This window comes from Neodiprion lecontei, chromosome 5 (assembly GCF_021901455.1).
Source record: "Neodiprion lecontei isolate iyNeoLeco1 chromosome 5, iyNeoLeco1.1, whole genome shotgun sequence".
NCBI lineage: Eukaryota > Metazoa > Arthropoda > Insecta > Hymenoptera > Diprionidae > Neodiprion > Neodiprion lecontei.
In genome coordinates this window covers 13,610,780-13,633,605 of record NC_060264.1, presented here as the reverse complement: position 1 = coordinate 13,633,605, position 22,826 = coordinate 13,610,780, and the positions used below count along the sequence as shown (strand labels likewise).

Here is a 22,826-nt window from a genome sequence, read left to right as displayed (position 1 = left end):
CCTACGTCTATGCCTTTATAGCTATAAAGATTCAACCCTCCACCTTACCTATACATATATGTGTGAAGATTTAACCCTTTACCCTAAATATAGTATTCCGCAACACCTATGAAGACTTGACCCTTCACCTTCTGGATATACATCCATCTACATATCGCTCAACAACCGATTGATAATTTAATATATTTTAACGAGGTAGAAGATGTACTACCGCCCGTCTTACCTGTTGACCCGTCTCACGTGACTTGCTGGCCTAATTAGCGATCGCACAGGACAAGGAGAGGATCACGTGGCAGCGACGCGCCGAAAATCGGGCGGGGTTGCGAGAAGCATTACTCGACCCGGCACACTTTTCGTCTAGTGCCTATATTGCGTGGACGTGCTTTCGCTCACCAACCCATCAACGCCCGAAATGACACTTTTCATATAGTCATGTTTGACCGATTGCCAACAATGCTAGGATAATGGGATTATAATAAAAATTGGTACCCGACTATTTTCAAGGGTGCTCTTTCAGAATATCGATGTTATAAGCCATGAAAATTGGATTTTATATGGAAAATTTGCAATTAAAAAAAAAACGGCGAAATTTCGATATAATTTTTTTGAAAAACTATTTATGTCGAACCTTTGTTACGTCCTCCAGACTTCATATTCCTTTCCCACACTCTTAGTTACCTTACGCTCTGTAGTCTGCCCTTATCGTCGGCGAGTCAGCAGATTCTTCTCTAACTTGCGGCTAGCTTGCCTCCTACATCCCGCTAAACTCGTAGATCCATCCTAGCGCTCAAGCAAGACACATATCCCTCTGAAGCAAAACCATACCCTTTTCCTCGACGGACTGCTTTGCGTTGACCAAAATCACCAACAACTACTTGATAATAATAAACAATCTTATACTTCAAATCGTTTACCTTCCGTTGAAACCGATTCCTTTTTACTCTATTCACTTCCTGCATTGGGAGTAGTAGCACGCGAGTGCATAGTCGACGTCAACGGACCCTATAATAGCCAAATAACACCTTGGCTGGGCGTGGAGTAAGCTTCGATTACCGCTCATCGGAGTCCACCCCGTAACACCTTTATAATACGCAAATCAGACTCTTTTCTGCAAAAATCGTGGAATTTTCATGTGTACTTTAAAAACCTATTGGTAAGGAATTTTTTTTATCAATTATTTTCAAAATAGTGGCTCGAAATGGGTAAAATTTTATGTAAAAATCAAATAATGGTTTCATGCTTGATTTCTCGAGCTAATTGTTATATCTTGGGTTCAACTGTGGATATAAACTTGATTCAGTGTTTGAATATCAAAAATTATGGAAATTTTGAAAATTAAAAATGGTGGATTCAAGATGGCGGATGAAATCATTGAAAAAACGTTATTTGGTGCAAAAACTTTGTTCCTAGGGTTTTCGGGGTCGCTGATTACAAATCTGAGGTCAGATTTGAAAAAATACAAATTGGGGATTCAATATGGCGGACAAAAAATCAATATCACATGGACTGGATTTGCCACTTTGTATTTTGTGAAAACTGACCTAGATCCGTAATCAGGGATCCCCAAAAAACCCTGAGAGCGATTGTTTTGCGCAGGATCGTACAATTTTGATTTTTTGTCCGCCATAATTGAATCCACCATTTTGTATTTTTTCACATCTGACCTCAGATTTGTAATCAGCGACCCCGAAAATCCTAGAAACAAAGTTTTTGCGCCAAATAACTTTTTTTCAATGTTTTCGTCCGCCATCCTCAATCCGCCATTTTTAATTATCAAAATTTCCATAATTTTAGAAATTCAAACACTGAACTAAGGTTATATCCAAAGTTGAACCCAAGATATAACAATTAGCTCGAGAAATCAAGCAAGAAACCATTATTTGATTTTTACGTAAAATTTCACCCTTTTCGAGCCGCTATTTTGAAAATAATTGATAAAAAAAAATTCCTAACCAATAGATTTTTGAAGTACAGATGAAAATTCTATGATTTTTGCAGAAAAGAGTCTGATTTGAGTATTATAAAGGTTCGATATAAATAGTTTTTCAAAAAAACTACACCGAAATTTCGCTTTTTTTTTTTTTAATCGCCAATTTTCCATAGAAAATCTAATTTTCATGGCTCTAACCTCGATATTCTGAAAGAGCACCCTTGAAAATAGTTGGGTACCAATCTTTATCAAAATCCCATTGTCCGAGCGTTGTTGGCAATCGGTCAAACATGATTATATGAAAAGTGTCATTTCCAGCGTTTAATGGGTTAATAGTTTATCTTCATCGCATCTCCTATAACCTGTTCTTTCTTTTGTTTCAAGTGTTCTCCACTTCATCTTCTTTTTACGTAAGTGAGGTTTCCTGTGTTATATTGTGAAGCCCGAATTTATTTGCATCGTATCGTGTGTGTGTCTTTTCCGTATATTTTTTTTTTTGTTTTCATCTCTTCTCGCAGCTTGGGCTGCGTGAGTCACGTGGACTCGCCAATTACCTTATTCCTCATCTTATACCGCAAATATCTTCGCGACTATTTAGTTTACTTATTCAATTTGTAGTTACTATTGCTTCCTTTCTTAAATTTCCTTCGCTTATGTAATACGGCTGAATCGCAGCGTGTTACTATCGCTTTGCTTATGCTTCAATAGTAATTATCTAACTTTTTTTTAAATCTTTTTTCATATAATGACCTGCTTTATTTGGAGGGCTTACCTATTGTTCTTTGAAGTGATCGGGGAATTAATCAGCTTATAAATTCTCTCAGGTTGTTTTATTCGTATCATCTCATCTCTATCGTTCACTGTAATTTCTGTTATTTTGTCTATATTGTTTCTCATTTGATTACAAGTTGCCTTAGTACGGAATATCTTTGAGTAATTATCGTCGTAAATATACTGCGTGTGCAATCTACTATCGCTGCGCGCTGTAACAAGTCGTTTTTGGAATCTTGAGTATTGCGGCGTACTGAATAACATCTTTCTATTCAGTTCTCGTCTTTATTATCCCCGTCACGTACTTTGTCCGTAGTGCCTCTCGCTTGAAATACATCACGTTATAAAATCTTTCTTATAATTTCTTTTATTAATACGATAAGAATATTTGTCTCTTTTCTATATCTTACCGTTATTTCTTTTACATCTATCGCATATATCTGAAGCTGGATACTACGTATTTCTTTATATTTTCTATCATAATATTTGAGTCCTGAATATTCACTTCGAGTACCTTGTTTCTTTGCATTTGTAACTCTCTGCTGTAATTTTGATATTCTCTGATTGACTTGTATTTCTTGCTTCCTTTTGTCAATTATAGTAATTCGTGATTTCTTTATTATTTGTAATATTTTCTGCTTTACCTAAAAATTATCCTGACTGTCCTTCTTCACTGTAATTAATACTATTTATATCCTTCGCTTCTTGGCTCATTGAGCTAAGATCAAAGTTTCGGCTCTCATCAACTTAACATCTGATACGCTCCCCATCGGGGATCCAGAATATTAAACTGATTTTTGGAAGGTGGCAGAGTCTCTAGGACTTGCTTCGGCTCTGCCACAGATCAACCCTATAGTGCGCTGCCATAGGGAACGTCCCACTTAATAATTCATACAATTAACACCGTCACCTTTCAGGAATCAGTAATATAAATATCAGTAATGGCTTTGTTTTTATTTCCTTTGATTTGTTTTTCTAAGTGTTGTAATGTGGCACTTTTGATGCTTGTGACAAGGAGCTTCTTGAACCCTGGGCGGAACCAAAATCTAGGGGTTCCTAAGATTGGCTCGCGAAAACTTTGTAAAAGAGCGCCAGGACTAGAGTCACGCATCCGAAACAACGAGAGGGGACAGTTTAGCGAATAGCGGAAGATATTTCAGGTTTTTGGTTTATTTTTCGAGCTACAACGGCATCAGGCAGGCAGTCGGCACCGAATTCGGAGGAATTACGGGGTGGCAGACTGGCGACGATTGCGAAGAAAGGATGTCGCGGCTGCGGAGGGAGAACCAATGAAGATCCCCCCGTCGCGGGAATCCAAGGTGGACGCGATTTCCGCTGGCGGCCGGCGCGCCGCAGCCACTTCCCCTTCACTCTGCCAACAATTAACTAGCGAACTCGTGACGGACCGACTAGCGACAAAGGAGCACCAAGCTCAGCACCAAGACGTCATGGAGCTGCGCGGAGGACGAGATTGCGATTTAACGTCAAGTTCTGCGCCGCAATGCTCTTAAAGGTGCACGTCGAGTTGCGCAATCGACGAAATCGATGACGGGTCGATTATTGCGTATTCTTGTGGGTATGACGTCACATATGGGATGGCGTATCGAGATCCGTGTTGCGGCAGGTCGTAGGTTTTTGAAACCACCCTAGTTCTGGCGGTCGTGCTAGATAGTCACGTTTTGGCAGTTGCGCGAAGTCTGGGAGCTGCATAAATATCGCGAGGGGATGGAGAGGGTGTTGCGAGGATGTAGAAGGTGAGCGCTGTTTCTATCCTCGCGATTGAATTTCGAGAATAATTGCGAAAAGGCTTGCCGAACAACGGATAGCCGTTTTGGATTTGCGTTGTAGAGAAGTACTCGAAATTCGTTTGCCGATTCTTTTGCTTGATGACCGTAGCCTGAGTGCGCGTGATAGAGTAGAGTAAATTTTGAGCCCTTCAGAAAGTTGAGTAGAGTCACGAGTTTTAGTTGAGTCTCTCTCGTTTTTGAAATTGAGTACAGCTGAATTCCACTATACCTAGTCGAGTCGCTTTATCGGGTTTTTCAGTGTAGCCTCTCGAGTAAGTCGCGAATGGCCAAAATGGAGTGTTCGAAGTAGCGAATAACGTCTTCGAGGATTTCGAGAAGCTTTGATTTTGGTTGCGTTGCGATAGCGATTAATTGAAGTTACGCTTAGTTGAGCTTGCGATCAGTCAAGTTTTCGTTCAGTTGAGATGGTGTTTAATTGAGTTGCGTTACCTTGAGATTGCATTTAGTTGAGGTTACGTTTAGTTGTGCTTGCGCTAAGTTGAGTTTTCGTTTATTTAAGATAGTGTTTAGTTGAGTTGAGTAGCGGTTCAGATAAGAAGTTCGCGTTACGGAATCTTAGTTGCGTCTGCATTATGTTGTCGTGTATAAATCTGTTCGGCTGAGTTTCACATATGGTTGAGCTCCGTGGATGCTGTTTAGTTGCGATAAGTAAGAATTGAGATTCATGTTATTTCAAGTTGTTCTTGAAAAGGTTGAGCAGGAGGTATACATTTTTGTATTATTAAACAGGTTGTATATTTTGACTTCATTCAATAACAACGATGGTTGATCTTTTACTAGCAACCAGCTGATTTTACAGTCTCTTCGCGGGACTTTCTCGCCGTTCGATATCGAAAAGTACACTGCCGTCCTCTCTTTCGCTTGGGCCTGAGCCCGTTCACTATTGCGAGCATCTTTTCGAGAACAAATAAAAAGATGTCGCCACTTGTCCCTTTTGGGCAAGTGACTTGTACAGTTCGATGTCGTAACATTTATCATATTACAACAGTTGTCAAGGTTGGATGTAAGGCAGCTCGAGGTAACGTCGAGGCTCCGAGTGGGGTGAGATCTCGGGTGAGATTAGTAGAAATATAAGGAGAGTTCTACTTACAGATTCCTGTTACCGACACTTACCGACATCCTCCCCAGACTCAAACCCTTCTCCGCGATAACGTCACAGTCTGCCGTACCGACTTAAGGTCAAAAACGTGCAACGTTACCGACTATTGTATCAGTCGACGGTCAAAATCGCACTGCTTTATCGACGATTTTTATCAGTCGAAGTTCAGAACAGTGCTGTTTTACCAACAATCTTGGCGACTGAAGATCAAAGTCTCTATGATGTGCTTGCCTGCCAAAGGCAGAGCGTGCAGCAGGGGGCGTAAACTTTCTCACTGACCTGAATGTCGGTTACCCGTCCGACATTTTTTTCCCGCAATAGGACCGCTGATGTGTAACGTCAACCACCTCAAATTCTTTTCCCACAATAGGACTGCTGATGTGTAACATCAACCGCCCCACATTCTTTTCCCACGTCATCAACCACGCGACATTTCAAAATTGATGGTCTGAGAATTGTTTTTTACCAACGTGAATGCCGATACGTCATCATCCACGTGACGTTCTATTTGGCTTGTAATTGTAATGTAAACTCTACGATAAATTTTGTAGGGTTTCAGTCAAGGTCAGAGTGCAAGGTCAACCGATAGCTGCGGTAGTATACATTCAGAGCGATGGATCTGCGGTGTTGGGTGACCATCGCTCTGGGTATGCAAATCATAACTGTGTACAGCTCGGTCAAGGATTGAGAGCAAAGTTGAATGCTACTTAAGCTTTGTATTGAAAACAAATTCCCTCCTAAGAGCTCAGGTAAAGATGTAAAATTGAGTCATAAGTATCCTTTGAAAAACAGTTTTATTGAGTACAATTTTCAGGATATGGTTGAAATCACTTTACAACGATAGTTCAGTCATTTTATTCAACAGGATCCTAACCATTGTTGAAAGGTCTACGAAAGCCTTGTATGCCAACGATAAGTTCCATCTTTGAATTGTGCGAGATGGTAGAAACGGATCATCCTTTATACTTACTTTTTCACCCCACCACTGAGCGGGTTGTATTCGACAATACGATCGTGAACAATCAAGCAATACGCCGATGTTTCAGCGGGAAAATTGGCTTAGGCTTCAAATTCAAGACGGATGTCGACAGGTCCGACTTCAAAGATTCGTTTGTATTGAACAGTCGATAACGAATAAGGGGACGTCTCGAAGGAATTCACTCTTTGTCAACAACGGCTCGGGGTTCTTGTCGTAGTAGGTAGCTTGGAAGTTTGCGTACATCTCGTACAGGAGCGCGTACAGATGATGGCTCATGTTGAGGTTCAGGTTAGCGTACGGATAAGATTTAGAGTTTAAAAATAGCTTGACGTCCGTGATATCACAATGATCGAAATGATTTGCGTTTTTGCCGGTCTTGTTCTTTCGACTTGTTTGGAAACCCGAAATGACGTATCGAGGTTTTTCAAGCTGAGTGGGAGTTTTCTCAGTTCAAACGTGTTTCGATGTTGTGGGAAGTAAGGGATATTCGTACAATTTCCAACTGCGGAAGCTCATCGAAATGGCGGATCTTTCTAAATGAAATTTAGTAGGTCAACTTTCTTCTGATCCATGAGTTTCAAATACGGTATTAGCCATTCCACTGCATTAATCGTGATTTTGAATTCCTCCTCTTGAGTCTGCATGATTGCGTTGACGTCAGTTTTTGATCTCGTCAGAATTAACTCATGTTTAGCGTTGACAACGATCTTGCGGTAGTCTTCGGTGAAACCCAAGATCATGCGGAGCGGTATCAGTACGTCAAAATTACCCTCGGCATCGGTTAATTTTTTCTTCTCTTCTACATCAAGCCATCCAGCGTTTTCCATCAGCCAAGTCTGACCAGGGTGCAGGGAAGCGTAACTCTTCATGAGACTAGTCAAGCCAACGTTCATGCTTCTATCAATTTCAACTGCATCAATTTCGTAGCAAATTTCTTCAAACGAATGACAGATCGGGTTGTTTACGAGCTGTGTGTTCACATTAGCTGTTCCATCAGGTTTGAGGAGTCGTCCATGAATGTGTACCGAACTTTTGCTGAGTAATATGCATAAATCCTGATGCTGAACGGTAATTCGAATTTCATGGCTGTTGTTGAAAGTTGACGAGGCGTAAGGTTTGTAGCGTGAATCTCGTAATGCGCAACGGATTCGTCAAAGACGACTGGTGTTCGAATGTTTAAGGGAACGGGACAGGGGCCAACGTAAGGATTGCCAGTAAATACTTTGCTGGATCCTTTGTTTTAATAGGCACGTGATATGAGAGGGAGAGCACAGTTATGGATATGCCTCGTAGGACTGGCTCCTACGAACTGCTGTTTGTGCTTGCAAGAGCTGTCCATATACCAACTTACCACAATTTCTTCCTCCATGGTACGTAGCAGATGATAAAACAGCAAAATCGGATTTTTAGGTGTCGGAAATTCCTCTTTCAAAACGTGTCAGTTTCAGACCCCGAGCTACCAGGAACTCCACGTTTTGAGGTGTTAACCGTTCGAGAATCGATCGATGACTGACTTGATCAGGGCATGCCGACTTACTGATATACCCACTCTTTGACAGTCTGTTGTATACAATTCCCATTCTTAATTGCGATTTGATATGAGGTCTCACAGTGATAACCTCTCCACGAAAATTAACCAGGTCACCGTCTTGATCTACTAACCGGAGCTGAACGTGATCTATGGTCCTGACGGTGATCGGAGGATGAATGACGTGCGACAATACTTTAACAATCTTATATCCTGGTGGGACACTCGGGAAAAACTCGTGAATAGTGTGTACTTTATGTCCATTGACGTAGGCGCCCGTTGTAATGCTGTACTCAACTCGCAACGCGTTGACGTTGAGTATAGTTACAGGCACGGCTGATTCGTGAATCTTATCAACTCACAAAACACGTAGTTTGAATCCCATAAGTTAAGCAATGGAATCATTCGATTCAAAGTCAATCGTGTGGTTGCATGTGGTTTCGTTGCGTGATGTATTATTGATGGGTTTGATGCTGGCCTTATATCTGCATTTTTCAGCTCGTTTTGAAGATACTTTTCCATGTCCTCGATCTCATAGTTGCCGCTTGGTATGGTGATACCTTTATCAGCTACGTAAATTTCATTGTGACCAACATCAACGTAGGGAATCGAATTCAAGGTTAACAATTCTATCAGGTCAATCGCGTAACTTTCATCACGAGCAAGTTCGATCGGTGGGGAATATAGTGCCTCGAGAATCGAAATGTTCCCCTAAATTGTTCACGTTAATGAATCATCCATGACTGCGAGTGATAGACTGACTCTGATAAATCATGTACTATGTTTACATAGCTCAACACTCAGAAATTTCAGACACAAGTGTCCGCATGCAAATGTATCATAATCCTGGTACCTTTCATGATTGTATTTAACACCACCAACGCCGAGGTATTTTATGAGGTCTGAGGGTGGTTGAAAGTTACCGAAACTGTCAAAGTAATCAATATTATTGTCTCGTTTCTTGTATGACCCAGTGTGTTCCCGGACCGTCTTTGTCATCAATGTTGATGATACCTGACTCGGTTTTTAGTGGACCGTTTTTGGGCATTTCGTTTCGCATGAAAACACCGTGGAAATGCGGAACCTTAAAGATTTTCGCATATTTCAACAAGGCCCAATCAGTCAACGCTCGATGTGGTAGCATCGCATCTAGTTTTTTGAAAGATGAAGACCAACACCTGTTTCATACGGTTCCATGTAAAGCCCTTTACCCATCGCAATAGCTTCTATAGTTTCGTTGTGTCGTTTGACCTTTTTCAGTTCTCGTTTAGCAGCACTTGCATCGTTCACAGCTCTTGCTATACCTGCTGCACCACCGACTAACGTGCCTGTGGCACTCAGTCCAGCGAAAATACGAATGAGAAACGGTAGAAAACCACCGACTTTTGAAGGTACTGGTAGAACGTGAGGTGTTCGCACTGTACCTTCACCACGCGTTTCTTCAACAGCGTTTTCAGCCTCTGTTCGCACATCGCGCGTCGTATCTGTCTCGCGCGCTATATTAATCCTCGAGCGTGTGCGAGCGTGCATGAGTGTAAACGTGTGTTTGCTGGAAAGGAGAGCTTCTAGCAGAGAGAGCGTGAGCAGATCGTTTCGACTTGTGAAACTATGCGAATAGCATTACCTCGGCCACTGTGCCTCTTCAATTGTGACATCAATGAATAGTTATTTCTACAAGACGTCTCGTCCTTATTTCGCAACCCAGTGCATGAACTATCATCATCTCCATAGATAAATGGCCCCCTTCAGCGCAGATTCGATAGATACTACAGCATCGTTGCTTGGAACCATAGAAAAATTTGCAACATTCATAATTTTTCTCAAGGTCGCACTTTTTGATTTCAAATTTCCCATTCCAAGTTTGAATTTCACTTTGATTGAATTAGCTATTGCCCAAGCCGCTGCTTTTTTACCCAGATTAGCGTCCGGCGCGAAAACCCGTTTCCAAGCTTTCCGAGCCAACACCCTATCAACCTCGTTTCTAACTTCGAGATTTTCACGATTCTGCTAGTGAGCAATGTCGCGATCATTGCAAGTTTCGCCGAGAAGATGGATTCCCGGATCACCCCGCGCGAGTCTCTTTGTTAATTTTACACCAAGCCCACAGTTCTGATAACTAGGTACATGTCATTCGACTGAAAGGCTGTTGATGATTTTATTCACCAGTTCCTTGCCACTATATTGCCGCCTGCTGCTTCGTTCACCTTTATACACGATCATGTACGTGCGTTGACTGCAGAAAAGTGCTTCCAAAACGAGATACTTATAGCAAATCCGATCAGTCATGTCCGAGATGCGGTTTGAGAAACAACCGACTAAGCTTGAATAATAATGAATTTCGACAAACTTTCAGAGCGAAATGTCAAAAGGCAGAAACGGCACGGTGAATTACGCCCGAATAATGTACGTGCAATATTCTGTGGACCATCGAATTGTGGTGAAACTAATGCGCTGCTCACAGTTATAACCCATCCCAACGGACTGAGATTTAAGAATATCTATATCCACTCAAAATCCCTCAACCAACCGAGATACCAATTGTTGAAGCGGTTGTTGGACAATGTTGAGAATATTGAGTATTTTGCGTGAACAGAGCGTGAGCAAGTCATTACACCGTAAGTAGCACGACCAAACTCAATAATCGTATTTGACGATGTAGCATGCGAGAAGCAGAACGATATAAAAGCCTACTTTTGCGTGGGTAGACATCAAGACGTTGACTGTTTCTATATCTGTCAGACGTACGCGCGTATTCCCAAACATCTCGTGCGCGACAACGTGAACTTACTCGTGTTATTCAAACAAGACGACATGAACCAAAGACACGTATACAACGACCATTTTAACACCAATATGTCTTACACAGAGTTTGAAAGTGTGTGCTCTGCATACTGGAACGGTGAAAAGTACGGGTTTCTGGTGATCGACAAAGACAGTGAGCTCAACGAAGGACAATACAGGAAGGGATCTGATTCTTTTGTTAGCCTGGTGAAGAAATGAAAACTAACGTTTCCAAGCAAGAGACGCAGTAGTGTTGTAGACTTAGTTGCCTCAACATGCAGAGCTCTGAAATTTCCAAGCGAAAAAATGTCCTACATCGAATCGCTCAAGCAAGTGCTGCAATCCGTCGAAAACACAGATTGCTCCAGTTGGGCAAGGAATGTACGGCTCAGAAATTTCTGAGTCAATTGAGTGACGTTTTCAAACCAGTGGTGACTCCGTTGCAAGAACTGGTGAATGTTACAAAAGATACTAAACCTGTAAGACAAGAGGTGGAAGAAATTAAAGAAGAAATAAAGCAGATGAAAAATGAAACGAAAAATAAAACTGTCTCGGAAATAGACGATTCCTTCGCTTTGGCAGAAGGTGAAACAATCATAGAAACACCGGTCGAGGAAATGGAGGATGAGTATTTTGGACTGATGAGAGATGTGAAGACGCAAAGTGAATTGTACAACGTGTACGGTGTACGCAACCTCTCAAACGAACTAATGATTGGTGATTCGTTGATATCTTTTGAGAGTGACTACATTCGTATTGGTAATACGCTTCTCCCAAAAACAAAGGGTTTGCTGGAAGTTTTGTCCAAATAGAAGCCTGACGGGTCTTATGTGAGCGCCAGAGATCGGAAAAGTTTTGAAAACATAATCCTCGCAACGAACGCGCATGAAAAGTATTACTCATCCGATGGGGCTGTTCCAAACGATAACAGTTGACAAATTCACAACTGTTATTACTGAATTGATGCATCATTTCCCGTCACCTCGGCGAAAAGGTGAAGCTCTACTTCCGCAAGCTATGATCACTCGACAAAGTGTTCAAACGGAATACGGTTTCTGGGATGATCCAAACGAGTTAGTGAAGCGTCTTCGTTTACCCATGGTATCTCAGGAAGCAAGAATTCCGAGTTACAATAACGAAATAATCTGCATTAACGAAGAATTACGCGAAGCAGGAATCATTCATCAAGCATCTTGTATCGGTTTTGCATTCATTACCGAGATGATCGTACAGGTGTTCGGACGGCATCTGGATAAAAACACAGCTGCGAGCACTCGCGGTCCTCCGGGTGTCGGATTTCAAATACCAGCGGACTGGCATTACGATATACAGAACAAGTAATTGTGCAATGTCGCATATCCCGCAGAGCCGAACAATGCTGTAACTTTAAAAATCTTAAGACGAAATTCCAACGTGCTGTAAAAACAAATCGACAAGCTCGATCAAATGATCAAAGCTTTGGAGAACACCACAGAGAAAGCCTTGGATACCTTTTACACGGACTTTTAAACAGGCAGAGACCTGTCGATTCGGAACGCTGAAATCATTTCCAAATTGGACACCAGATTAAGAGCGTTGGAATATGAACGAGAAAAAGGAAACACTGGTGACGGAACTGCATAAGCCTGTACGCAGGAATTACCCGCGTCGACGTGAAGACGTACCCGGCAACGACGAGACCTGGCTGGCGGATCTTGTTGATATGATGTGAGGCGCTGGACAAAACAAAGGCTACAAGTACATGCACACAGTTATTGATATCTATTCAAAGTACGCGTGGGCTATACCGATAAAGAGCAAGTCTGGAGATGCTGTGACGAAGGCAATGGAATCTGGGCATGACCACAGACGGGTACAGGAAAAATTACACGTCGACAGAGGAACGAAATTTTATAACTCGAAATGTGAATCTCTTAGGTCACGCTATGGAATCAAACTTTACTTCACGTACAGTAATGTGAAGGCTTTGATCTGCGAAAGCTTCAATCGCACGCTCAAAAGTCAAATGTGGAAACGGTTCAGTATGCAAGGAAGCTACAAGTGGCTCGATATCTTATCTGATTTGGTTTCGGCTTACAACAACGCCAATCACCGAACCATAGGAATGAAACCAACTGATGTCACCGTTGAGAACGAAAGGTTGGTATTATGTCAGGCGTACGAAGAGCTTCGAGCGAAACCTATCCAACCGGCCAAGTTCGAAACTGGTGACAAAGTTCGAATCAGCAAATTCAAAAACGTCTTTGAGAATGGTTACACTCCCAATTAGACAACGGAGATATTCACAATAAGCCCAGTGGAAAGAACTTATCCTGTGACGTACAAGCTCAAAGACTATCAAGATCAACCTATCTCTGGTGATTTCTATGAACAGGAGCTCCTTAAGGTTGAACATCCAGACATCTATCTTGTGGAGAAGGTGCTTAAGAAGTGTGAAAAAAAATAATACGTCAAGTGGTTAGGTTTTGACAACATACACAACAGTTGGATAAATGAATCTTATATGTAACATTGGATAAACGAAACTTTTTCCTAAATATGTGCTTTGTTGAAAATTAGTTATAGTTTCTGTAGCTTGAGACCCTTGGGGTAAGGAACAAACGAGATAACACAACACGGTGAATTATTCGTGAAATGAAAAGATTGCGTTTATTAATGTATGATAACGGAAACTGATATACATGAGTGTATCATGGTGCAAATACATGCAGACTGGAAGAAGGTGGAAATCCACAGACCAAAGTCCAGAATCAGAACAAAAACATATCTTACGTATTAACGTCTCATTCTAATTTTACTATTGACTAGCTCGATCCTTCGTCTATATCCACACACAGAAAAGGCGCCAATATTTGTATATTCTCAACATGCCTTTATTTTCACACCTTAAAGTGCCGCTGACCTGGCATGTCCTATATATATTTCGTGACGTCAGAAGCGGGGAAATCGCCCGCACAAATCCTGATAAAACGGGGGTATGAATCTGACTGGGAAAATTTTTAAAAGATAGCTTAAATAAAATTGCACGTCCGTATCTCAGTCACTACTATCGCAGATCACTGATAACGTCTAATGAAAATAATGATGAACTCAATAAAATCACGTCGCGTCAAACATGGCCGATCTGGCTAGCGACTTGTTGAATATTCACCGCTTGTACGATATCAGAATTTATTTCACTTTTGCCAGGGAGATACCGACGTACAAAAACACACACGTAATCCGGGAAAACGTATAGCACCATTCAGTTTTCTGTAAATATGGCACGATTTGTGCGGGAGATTTTCAGGTGACAGGAGCCCGTTCTGATGCACGACAAGTCTGTAACTTAGTTCAACGTTGAACCTCCAGAAGCGCTGTAGTCGACAGCAGCGGTACCAGATGGTAACACCACATGGTAATACGCACACGTCCTATGTTTCTGCTAAAGCAACAATCTGCAGTACCGACGAGAGCATAGGCTTTTAGGTGGATACGAAAAAATGTACAACTCACTCAGAATAACCGCTAGATTTTGAAATTTGTGCATATCATAAGGCATCGTTTGGAAATGATAACATCAGTTCACAATCGCGGTAACTATTCGTAATAGCACGTAGCCCGAGTGTATGTGAACGGGGCATTCCATGCAAAACCGACCAACCCGTGACCCCGATCAATTTTGATTCTATTGAAAATTTTACACTTTCTTGTACCTGCCAAAAGCAGTCTGTGTAAAATATTTTAGATGTTTGTCTCAACCTATCCAAACTCCATAAATTTTTCAAAATTTCGCACAATTTTTTTTTAAATGCTCATGACTTTTCCAAAACCCAATATTAAAATATTATACTGTTTCTTTTCTCGTTTTGAGTCGTAGTTCCGGAAAGAAAATTATACTTTTTCATTTTAATGAAGGGTTTTGGGGCATTCTACGTCGAGTACGCACCACTTAAGTCTGCCTTCTTCCGTCGATTTGATAGAAAATCATTAACAAAAACGAAAATACCTATCCATTAATTCCCGTTTGTCGAAAAGGCAGATTAGAATCGCGAATAATTGACAAAGAATGCCTCATATACGCTCCGGATATCCCTATCTAATAGTAGCATCAGTGTCCGCAAAATTGTCATACTTACAGATTATTGACCGAAAGATTAGATGCGGCAGTAAAATAAATACTGAAATTGCAGGAAACACGCATGCATAGGCGTGAGGGTTTGGGGTTGAGATCAACAATTGTTCTTTTGAACAGACCATTATTTATTTATTTATAGCAAATCTGGGGGGGGGGGGGGGGCGGTTGACAATCGTCCAAGCCTGTTTTAAAGATTACCCTCATATATACGCGAAATTGTTTCTGAACCGAATATGTTTAACAATACTAGAAATCCATCCCGCAAAAAATCTTTGTCATTGTACATACATACAATTACTGCATACAAAGGTTCAAGATTCATGGCAAATATTTTACAGGGCCGATCCTTGTTACAATTCTGATGAAGATTTGCTTGCCAATTTTTTCTGTTTTTAATTCTCAACAAATAAGGATTTCATACTTTATTTGCTTCGTTTCATTTGTCAATTACGCCTAGTTCCGAATGATGCTACCAAATGTTTTTTTTACATGAGACGAATTACCTGAAAGTTACTCATTAGGTGGAAATCGTTATAAAACTACACACCGTGACTTCTCGTAGATGGTATACGCTACGGATACGCTAGTGAGTTTTGGGTTAGTTTCTGCATCGCATACGACCTACGAAAAGTCGGGGTATGTGTTACTGCTGTACATCAAAGTCCGGCACTATCCTATAAGATTTCACAGAAATTTGGAACTCTCGCAGGGATCAACTTCTTCGAATTCCTAGTACTATCCCTCACACGCCACTGTCCCCACTATCCGCGCGGCCGTCACTTCTGCGTTTCCTCGCGTACCGTCCACATCCACTTTTCGCGGTGAACGAAGCAAACGCGAGTGTTTTGGTAATTTGCCGTGTCACAAGTTCTAATCACGTGCAAATTTTCACGCGGCTAGTGTGTATACATATATTTGTTACAAACAACAATAATCTTGTGAGTGCAACAATAGATAAGTTACGTCACACAGCTGAACCGAAAAAAGGTTAAATTTGACGCGCCGATGAACGAATCGTTCGTTGAAATGGTAAGTGTTTTATACTGCAAATTTCTGTTATGCAATTATAGATATCATTTACAAAAATCCTGCCAAATCTGCACTTGCTATGCAGGGTGATTCATAATTCACAGCAAATACTTGACAGGGCGAATCCTTGTCAAAATTGGAGTCGAAAGTTCCTAAGAAATTTTTCGGGAAAACGGCTTTTTTCATTCGAAGAAACGGAAATTTAATTTTTTCGGATTTCTTTTTCGATCAACCTTTTTATTTCTTGGATCATCATCAGAATTGATATCGAAATTCCCCGGTTGATTTGTAAATAATTTGTACGAAAATTTTTTTTTCACAGCTGTCTCGGGGGGGTCACTGGGAGTGTCAATTCATAATGGCGACCAAATCATGCTTATGCGTATATTCGAAAAATGGTTTTTCAGGTTAAAATGGTTTTTCTTGAATAACTCGGCCGGTTTTGATTTTACAGGAAAACCATGACAACAAAAGTTGTATAAATTTTGACTCTCTACAAGTTTAGTTCCTACAGTTTTTCTTCTAGGATCAAGATTTTTGGAATTAAACCTGAAAAACGCGACAAATTCGCAATATTTCCATTATCTCGTTTATTTTGAGCTTAATGGTATAAATGAATGGCAACAAACTTGTTGAGAATCAAATTCTGAACAACTTAGGTTCCCGCCTTTTTTTTCCAAAAATTGATACTTTTGGAATTTAACCCGAAAAGGAAGAATTCTCCGTCAACTCGGCCACTTTGTTTTCAACCATCTCAGATCTGCCCCATAATTGGTTACACCAAAGTACTACTAAAAGGTACTCTGTGTGAATTTATTTACATTTTCCAATTCATTATTTGAGAAATTGCCGTTTTTTTTCAAATGAATATACATTACCGTTCATAAGTATGGAAACACTCGCCCTAGAGTGTTCTCATTGTACTCATGATGCTCATTGTATTTCTACGAAAATGTATACCGATGAGGAGTGAGGAGGGACTTCCAGCATTTTCTTAGTAAAGAAAAAAAAATGTAGAAAACAAATCGTCTTGTTTACGTTTGCTTCGAAAGAGTGGTGTTCGAAAGATCGTCGTTTTGTTGACATTTGTTGCGATCGTCGTTTTGTTATACATTTTTCAAAATATTGAGTAACCAAATTGTGTACGTGTTTCAAATTTTTTTTTTTCACTGTTCTCTTCATATATTATATAATCATTTTGATTTTTCGTTAGGAGTGTGCAGAACATAAGAATTGCTGAATGCTTCATTGCAAATACCACAATTTTATCGGAGCCTAGATTCGAATGCTCGGAGAGTTCAATTATTGTAATCGTACGGTAATTTTCTTTTCCGATAATTGGAGAAATTTACACGTGTTGACATATACCCTGAATACGATGCAAATATGCGAGAAATTTCAAATCTTAAGGAAAATAAATATCACGACTGTTATTATTTCATCATATAAACCATAAAAAGTCAGTTGGGTTTTAATTTAGGTTCTTGAGTCAGAAATATCATCCTGACAAAAAATGACCGCGTATATTCCAAAACAATGAAAGCTTTTTCGAAGTGAAATGTGAGCATAAAAAGTAAAAACCTATTTCTACAATTTTTTTTCCGGAAGCGACGAGTCATTCAGTTTTGTTGCAAAATGAGCCGCAGTAAACTTGAAGAATCAATATCTCATCTCCGGTTCTGTTTGACGTAGAAAAATGATTCACAGCACATTCGCGAGCAGAGAGAATGAGCTCTCGTAAAAACTTTGGTTTATCCGGAAACATTGAACATTGTAATTGTTATTAACAAACTAATTGTTTAATGGTACCATTTTTGGCGAGGCTTCTACCATTTTATACATTCTGTAAAAAATCTTTCCGATTATAAATAATCTGTCGGGTTTGACGAGGAATTTCCCATTCATATTCATTCCGAATGACCTACATTAGATATCTGCTATCGGTAGTAAAATATTGAACACGGTGAAATTTAGAGTGATTCGTAAAAAATGAATATCTTAATTTCAAAAGAATTATCTCAACTTTTCGGATCATTCAAGATGATCAAAATTTTTAATCACACTATTCCATTTCATCAGATTCAACCATTCACTTTTAACATTTTTGTGTACAGTGAGATCGCGCCGACACATGGTTGTAAGAGAACAGAAAAGGACCGATGTATTCGTATGAGTCCTTGTATGATAAGGAGGGGAGGGCACGAATTGTGTGCCGAAGTATATTTTTATCGACAAGTACTAATCATGTTATGGATTCTGCGTTGAAAAGGCAAAACAACCAAATAAGCACGCTTATATTTTACAGGATAATCTATCGTAACCGTTGGACGGTCACAATGTCACATGCAGATCGACATGCCGCGAGGATATCTTCATGGAGTGGTGAACTATGTTCAAATTATATTACTTCGCAAAGGATGTTAGAAACTCCCATCAACCGGGAGAAGGAACTGTTTCGCACAACTCGCAGCTTCATAGTTACCTCGAATCTCGGATACTATTTCCATGTATTTAATATTTCAGAGGGTATAAAAATAATCCTCAACGTCGATGTCAATAATTGTTTCATATATCCATAGTAACATGAATAAAGTGTTCCAATATTATATATAATCATTTTTTGGAACCCTTTTCACTAGTAAAATAGCTTCGTACGTAAAATTATTTCATTATTGTCAGTAGAGTTGTGTGTAAGAAGCGATGTACAATTTTAGAATGATTTCGATACCTATGTCGAAGAATAGTCATGCAAGGTCGTAGTGATGCTTTATAAAACGCGACCACAACGATTCGTACCCGTTTTGTTTCAATCGTATTTTTCGAACATATTTCCAAATATCTACAAATGGTGAATGGTGATATTTTATGAAATCATTTTGAAAATACTTCATGCTGTGTAAAACTAATATTGCGCGATACGTTTTAATGTACATGGGACATTCTTTTACAACCGAACACCTTTGTGACCGACACATTTTTGATCTAGCTGAAATTTTTTTTGACGGGTTCTATACCGAAAAAATAGGGATACGTATTCGAGGATTTTTTATTTTACATATTTCGTAAAATAGAGGGGATCGAAAATTTGATAATTTGGTGTTTTTTGGCTTGGAAGACTCACTTTCAAAAATTCATAACGCCGTTTCTATTTGAGCTGGAAAGTTCGTTTTTTTCATCTCAAAGCTAATAAAATGAACTTTATTACAACAATTCTTTCATTAACGATTATTCCTAAATTTATACTGTTATAAACAATTAATATGTTTTAATCGATCTTTAACAATTGCCCCAACCTCGTAGCGAGTTCTTAGCACAACCATCGTATTCTACGTCAAAGTTTTTATCCATAACGTATTTGGAATTGATGAGGAAATTATTATTACCGGAGGAAAAGAATTAATTTATTTAGCGCGGCACGTCACATCGGCGCGCGAGTTCCATTGCACACCTCATCATCTTGCCTCGTATCGTTTTTCTCTGTAATATAAATGATTACTCCATATTTTTAATTGAATAATATCATTTATCAGTATATCTCTCTATCTAATAAAAAAGTTTCAAACAAATGAACGCAGAAAAAGATTATAATAACAATAGTAAAGAAAAGATTATAATAACAATAGTATACGCATGAAGTTGGCGGTGGGGTGAGATCCCGAAAACAAAACAAAAAGCATCTAGCAAACCCTTTGACAGCTGTCATCGGCTGTTTATGACAGTCTTTGACAAATATCTTTATAGGCATCTGTTTCTGACGCGCAAGAAATGACCATGCAAACGAAAATTATCAAGATGATTCCCGACGGGAATTGTCTTTTTCGCGCGTTGGCGTATTGTGTATACGGCACTCAAGATCGACACGCAGAGGTGAGACTGAGTGTCGTTTCAAATATAGTGGATAATTGGTCTACATTTGCGAGTTTTATTACAGGTAATAAGTCAAACGGTGCTGTGATTAGGTCACCTGGTGATTACAAATCACATATGAATAAAAATGGAATATACGGGGTAGAAGCAGAATTAGCTGCAGCTGCGGACATTTTTAAGATATGTTTAATCGTGTATCGCGAAGAACAAATTCATCTACACCAGATCGGATCACAAAATGAAACACAATTCTCGCTCCTCTTCACCGGCGAAGGAGACAGTGGACACTTTGATGTCTTGCAGAACCAAAATAAAATTCAGATAGTGAGTAATAAGTATGAAAGGTAACAATCAAATAATAGTAAATCTAAATATATCACCAAACAGTCAAAAGGACAGCCAGGATTTACGATGACAATGGAGAAAGGAGGAGTTTTAGGCAGCAAACAAGGCGCTGAAGATGGTGGATGGTCGGAAGTATCACAAAAGAAAGAGGAAAATAAAATTGTAAGTGCGAAGAACCAAATAAGCCATAGAATAATATCCATCAAATATTCGTATAACCAGGTAAGAGGACGACCACGATCGATGTTGACCACAAGAGAAAGAGGTGTTTTGCGGAATGAACAGCAACGCAAATATAGAGAAAAAAATAATATAAAGAAGGTGATTTTGGAGAATAACGGGCAGAGCGGTAGCAAAAATAATTCAGCAAGTCAAGGAGATAGATCGATATCAATAGAGAAGGAACAACAATTTTTAACCAACGAATGGAAGCTTAGATTGATGAAAAAAAGAAAAGTAAGCACAGAAGGAATTGAAGTGGACAGCAAGTGCAGACCTGTCATCAAATCAACATGAAGGAATTCGCCTGTCTACTAGACAATGCGTAAGGAAATAGTGAGGCGCGCAGCGCCGAGATGGGGTTGTCGCGCGAAGCGCGCAGGGGCGAAGCCCCTAGTAAGACTTTATAAAAAATTCAACAAAAAAATAATGAAATAAAAAACATTCTTGTGGCAAATAAAAAATCAATTCACCAAGATTTTAATACATTATTATTATTTAATAAGCACCCCGTTCTGCACTACGTCTCACAATATTTACATTCACTTTTAATATATATAGTATTTTTCGTTTAAAAATTTGTACAACCGTTTTTTTGTTGACACAATGAGAATTGCTTCGCTTCCAATTCTTCAAGAGAGGTTGGAATCACACAAATTTTTAAGAATAAATGTAAATGTTGTACGACGTACTGCAGGACAAGGTACTTATAAACTAAAAATAATGTATTGAAATCTTAATAAATTGATTTTTTATTTTACACAATAATATTTTGTATTTGATTATTTTTTTCTTACATTTTTCATAAAGTCTTATTTGCTATTAAATATTATTATTCAATTGAGAATATACAGTAATCATTTATATTACAGAGGAAAACGATACGAGGCAAGATAATGAGGCGTGCAATGGAACCTGTGCGCCGATGTGACGTGCTGCGCTGGATAAATTAATTTTTTCCTACAGTAATAACAATTTCTCCATCAAATAAAATTGCGTTATTGATAGATATTTCGACGTAGAATACGATGGTCGTGCTGAGAACTCACTACGAGGTAAAGGCAATTGTTAAAAATCGATTGAAACATATTAATCATTCGTAACAATATAAATTTCGGAATAATCGTTAATGAAAGAATTTTTGTAACAAAATTTATTTTATTAGCTTCGAGATGAAAAAAACGAACTTTTTAGCTCAAATAGAACCGGCGCGGGCGTTATGAATTTTCGAAAGTGAGTCTTCCAAGCCAAAAAACACCAAATTATCAAGTTTTCGATCCCCTCTATTTTACGAAATATGTGAAATAAAAAATCCTCGAATACGTATTCCCATTATTTCGATATAGACCCTGTGAAAAAATTTTAAGCTACATCAAAATTGTGTCGGTCGATTTTTATCTAATTCTTTTCGATTCGTCAAAGAATGTCACATATTCAAGGGTGTTTCACGGAACACGAAATTGAATTTGCTATATTCACCGTAAAACTAACAAAATAATCAGTTCGGTCGTGATGCAGTCGCTACACGCATGACGTTATCATTCGCATGCGAAATTCGATCCAGTCCTGTTGGTATGGTTACCGACTCAGATTCAGGCCTTTTACCGACCGCGTTTTGTCTGATATTGTGTTGCGCTACTCCCCGGTGGAGAGTACCACCTTCGAATGGTTTGGAACCGAGGAAAGTTACGCAGAGGGCGCTTCGATCGATTACAACTTTTAGATCCAGGTCAGCGGCACCTTAAATATACAATTCATACCAATGCGCAGTCCAACTTCAGGTCTTGTAGCCGCACGGCAGCGTATCGGTCGTGTTTGTAAATACGATCTGCTCATCGTCGTACCAGCTCAGTGCTACCTTTTCCTGTTCTATGGTAAAGACCTGATGCTTCTGACTCTGTATCAGACTCTGATGTTCGACTAAATTTTTGTCTTCTAGAGCACACTTCAAATAATCATGGAAAGTTAAAGTTTTTAATAGCGATCCTTACACACCCTTGGCTCGTTTTTTCTCCTCATCCTTTCCCCGCACTCTGAAGGAATACAATTTCGCCCTCAAGCCAGTGAATTCCATCATTATTTTTCCGTTACTTTCGTCTTTCATGAAGCCGAGGACGTTTTTGTTAACTAAAGGCATTCCGTAAACATTATCAGTGTAAAATTTTTCGAGGCTACTGGGCAAAGAACGATACGAATCTATAAATCTAAACTGTACGTTCATTCCTTCAACGAATTTTGTAATCGAAAGATACTTTTATTTATTAATGGGTAAAAACTGAATAGTACCCTTAAAAGGTGTCGTCGATGCTTCAATCAGAAAATGCGAATCGTAACCTGACAGGTTATGGAATAT

The 22,826-nt window shown here is 39.5% G+C and overlaps 1 protein-coding gene and 1 non-coding gene across 8 annotated transcripts in view; one reads left to right on the top strand and one right to left on the bottom strand.

Annotated features, from left to right (window-relative positions):
• The window catches only part of LOC107227349 (sodium/calcium exchanger 1), a 1,225,609-nt gene that overhangs the window by 480,447 nt on the left and 722,336 nt on the right, over positions 1-22,826 (bottom strand). The window contains exon 6 of one of the 7 annotated variants that reach the window (XM_046741329.1): positions 19,426-19,519. The exons of the other annotated variants lie outside the window; for them this stretch is intronic. Coding sequence (XP_046597285.1) covers positions 19,461-19,519 — 59 coding nt within the window. The 3' untranslated portion in view covers positions 19,426-19,460. Of the gene's footprint in view, positions 1-19,425; positions 19,520-22,826 lie in introns of those variants that run through there. 7 annotated transcript variants of the gene reach the window in all.
• On the top strand, positions 3,399-3,587 carry LOC124294860. The gene has a single exon (XR_006904807.1). It is a non-coding gene; the product is annotated as a U2 spliceosomal RNA (small nuclear RNA).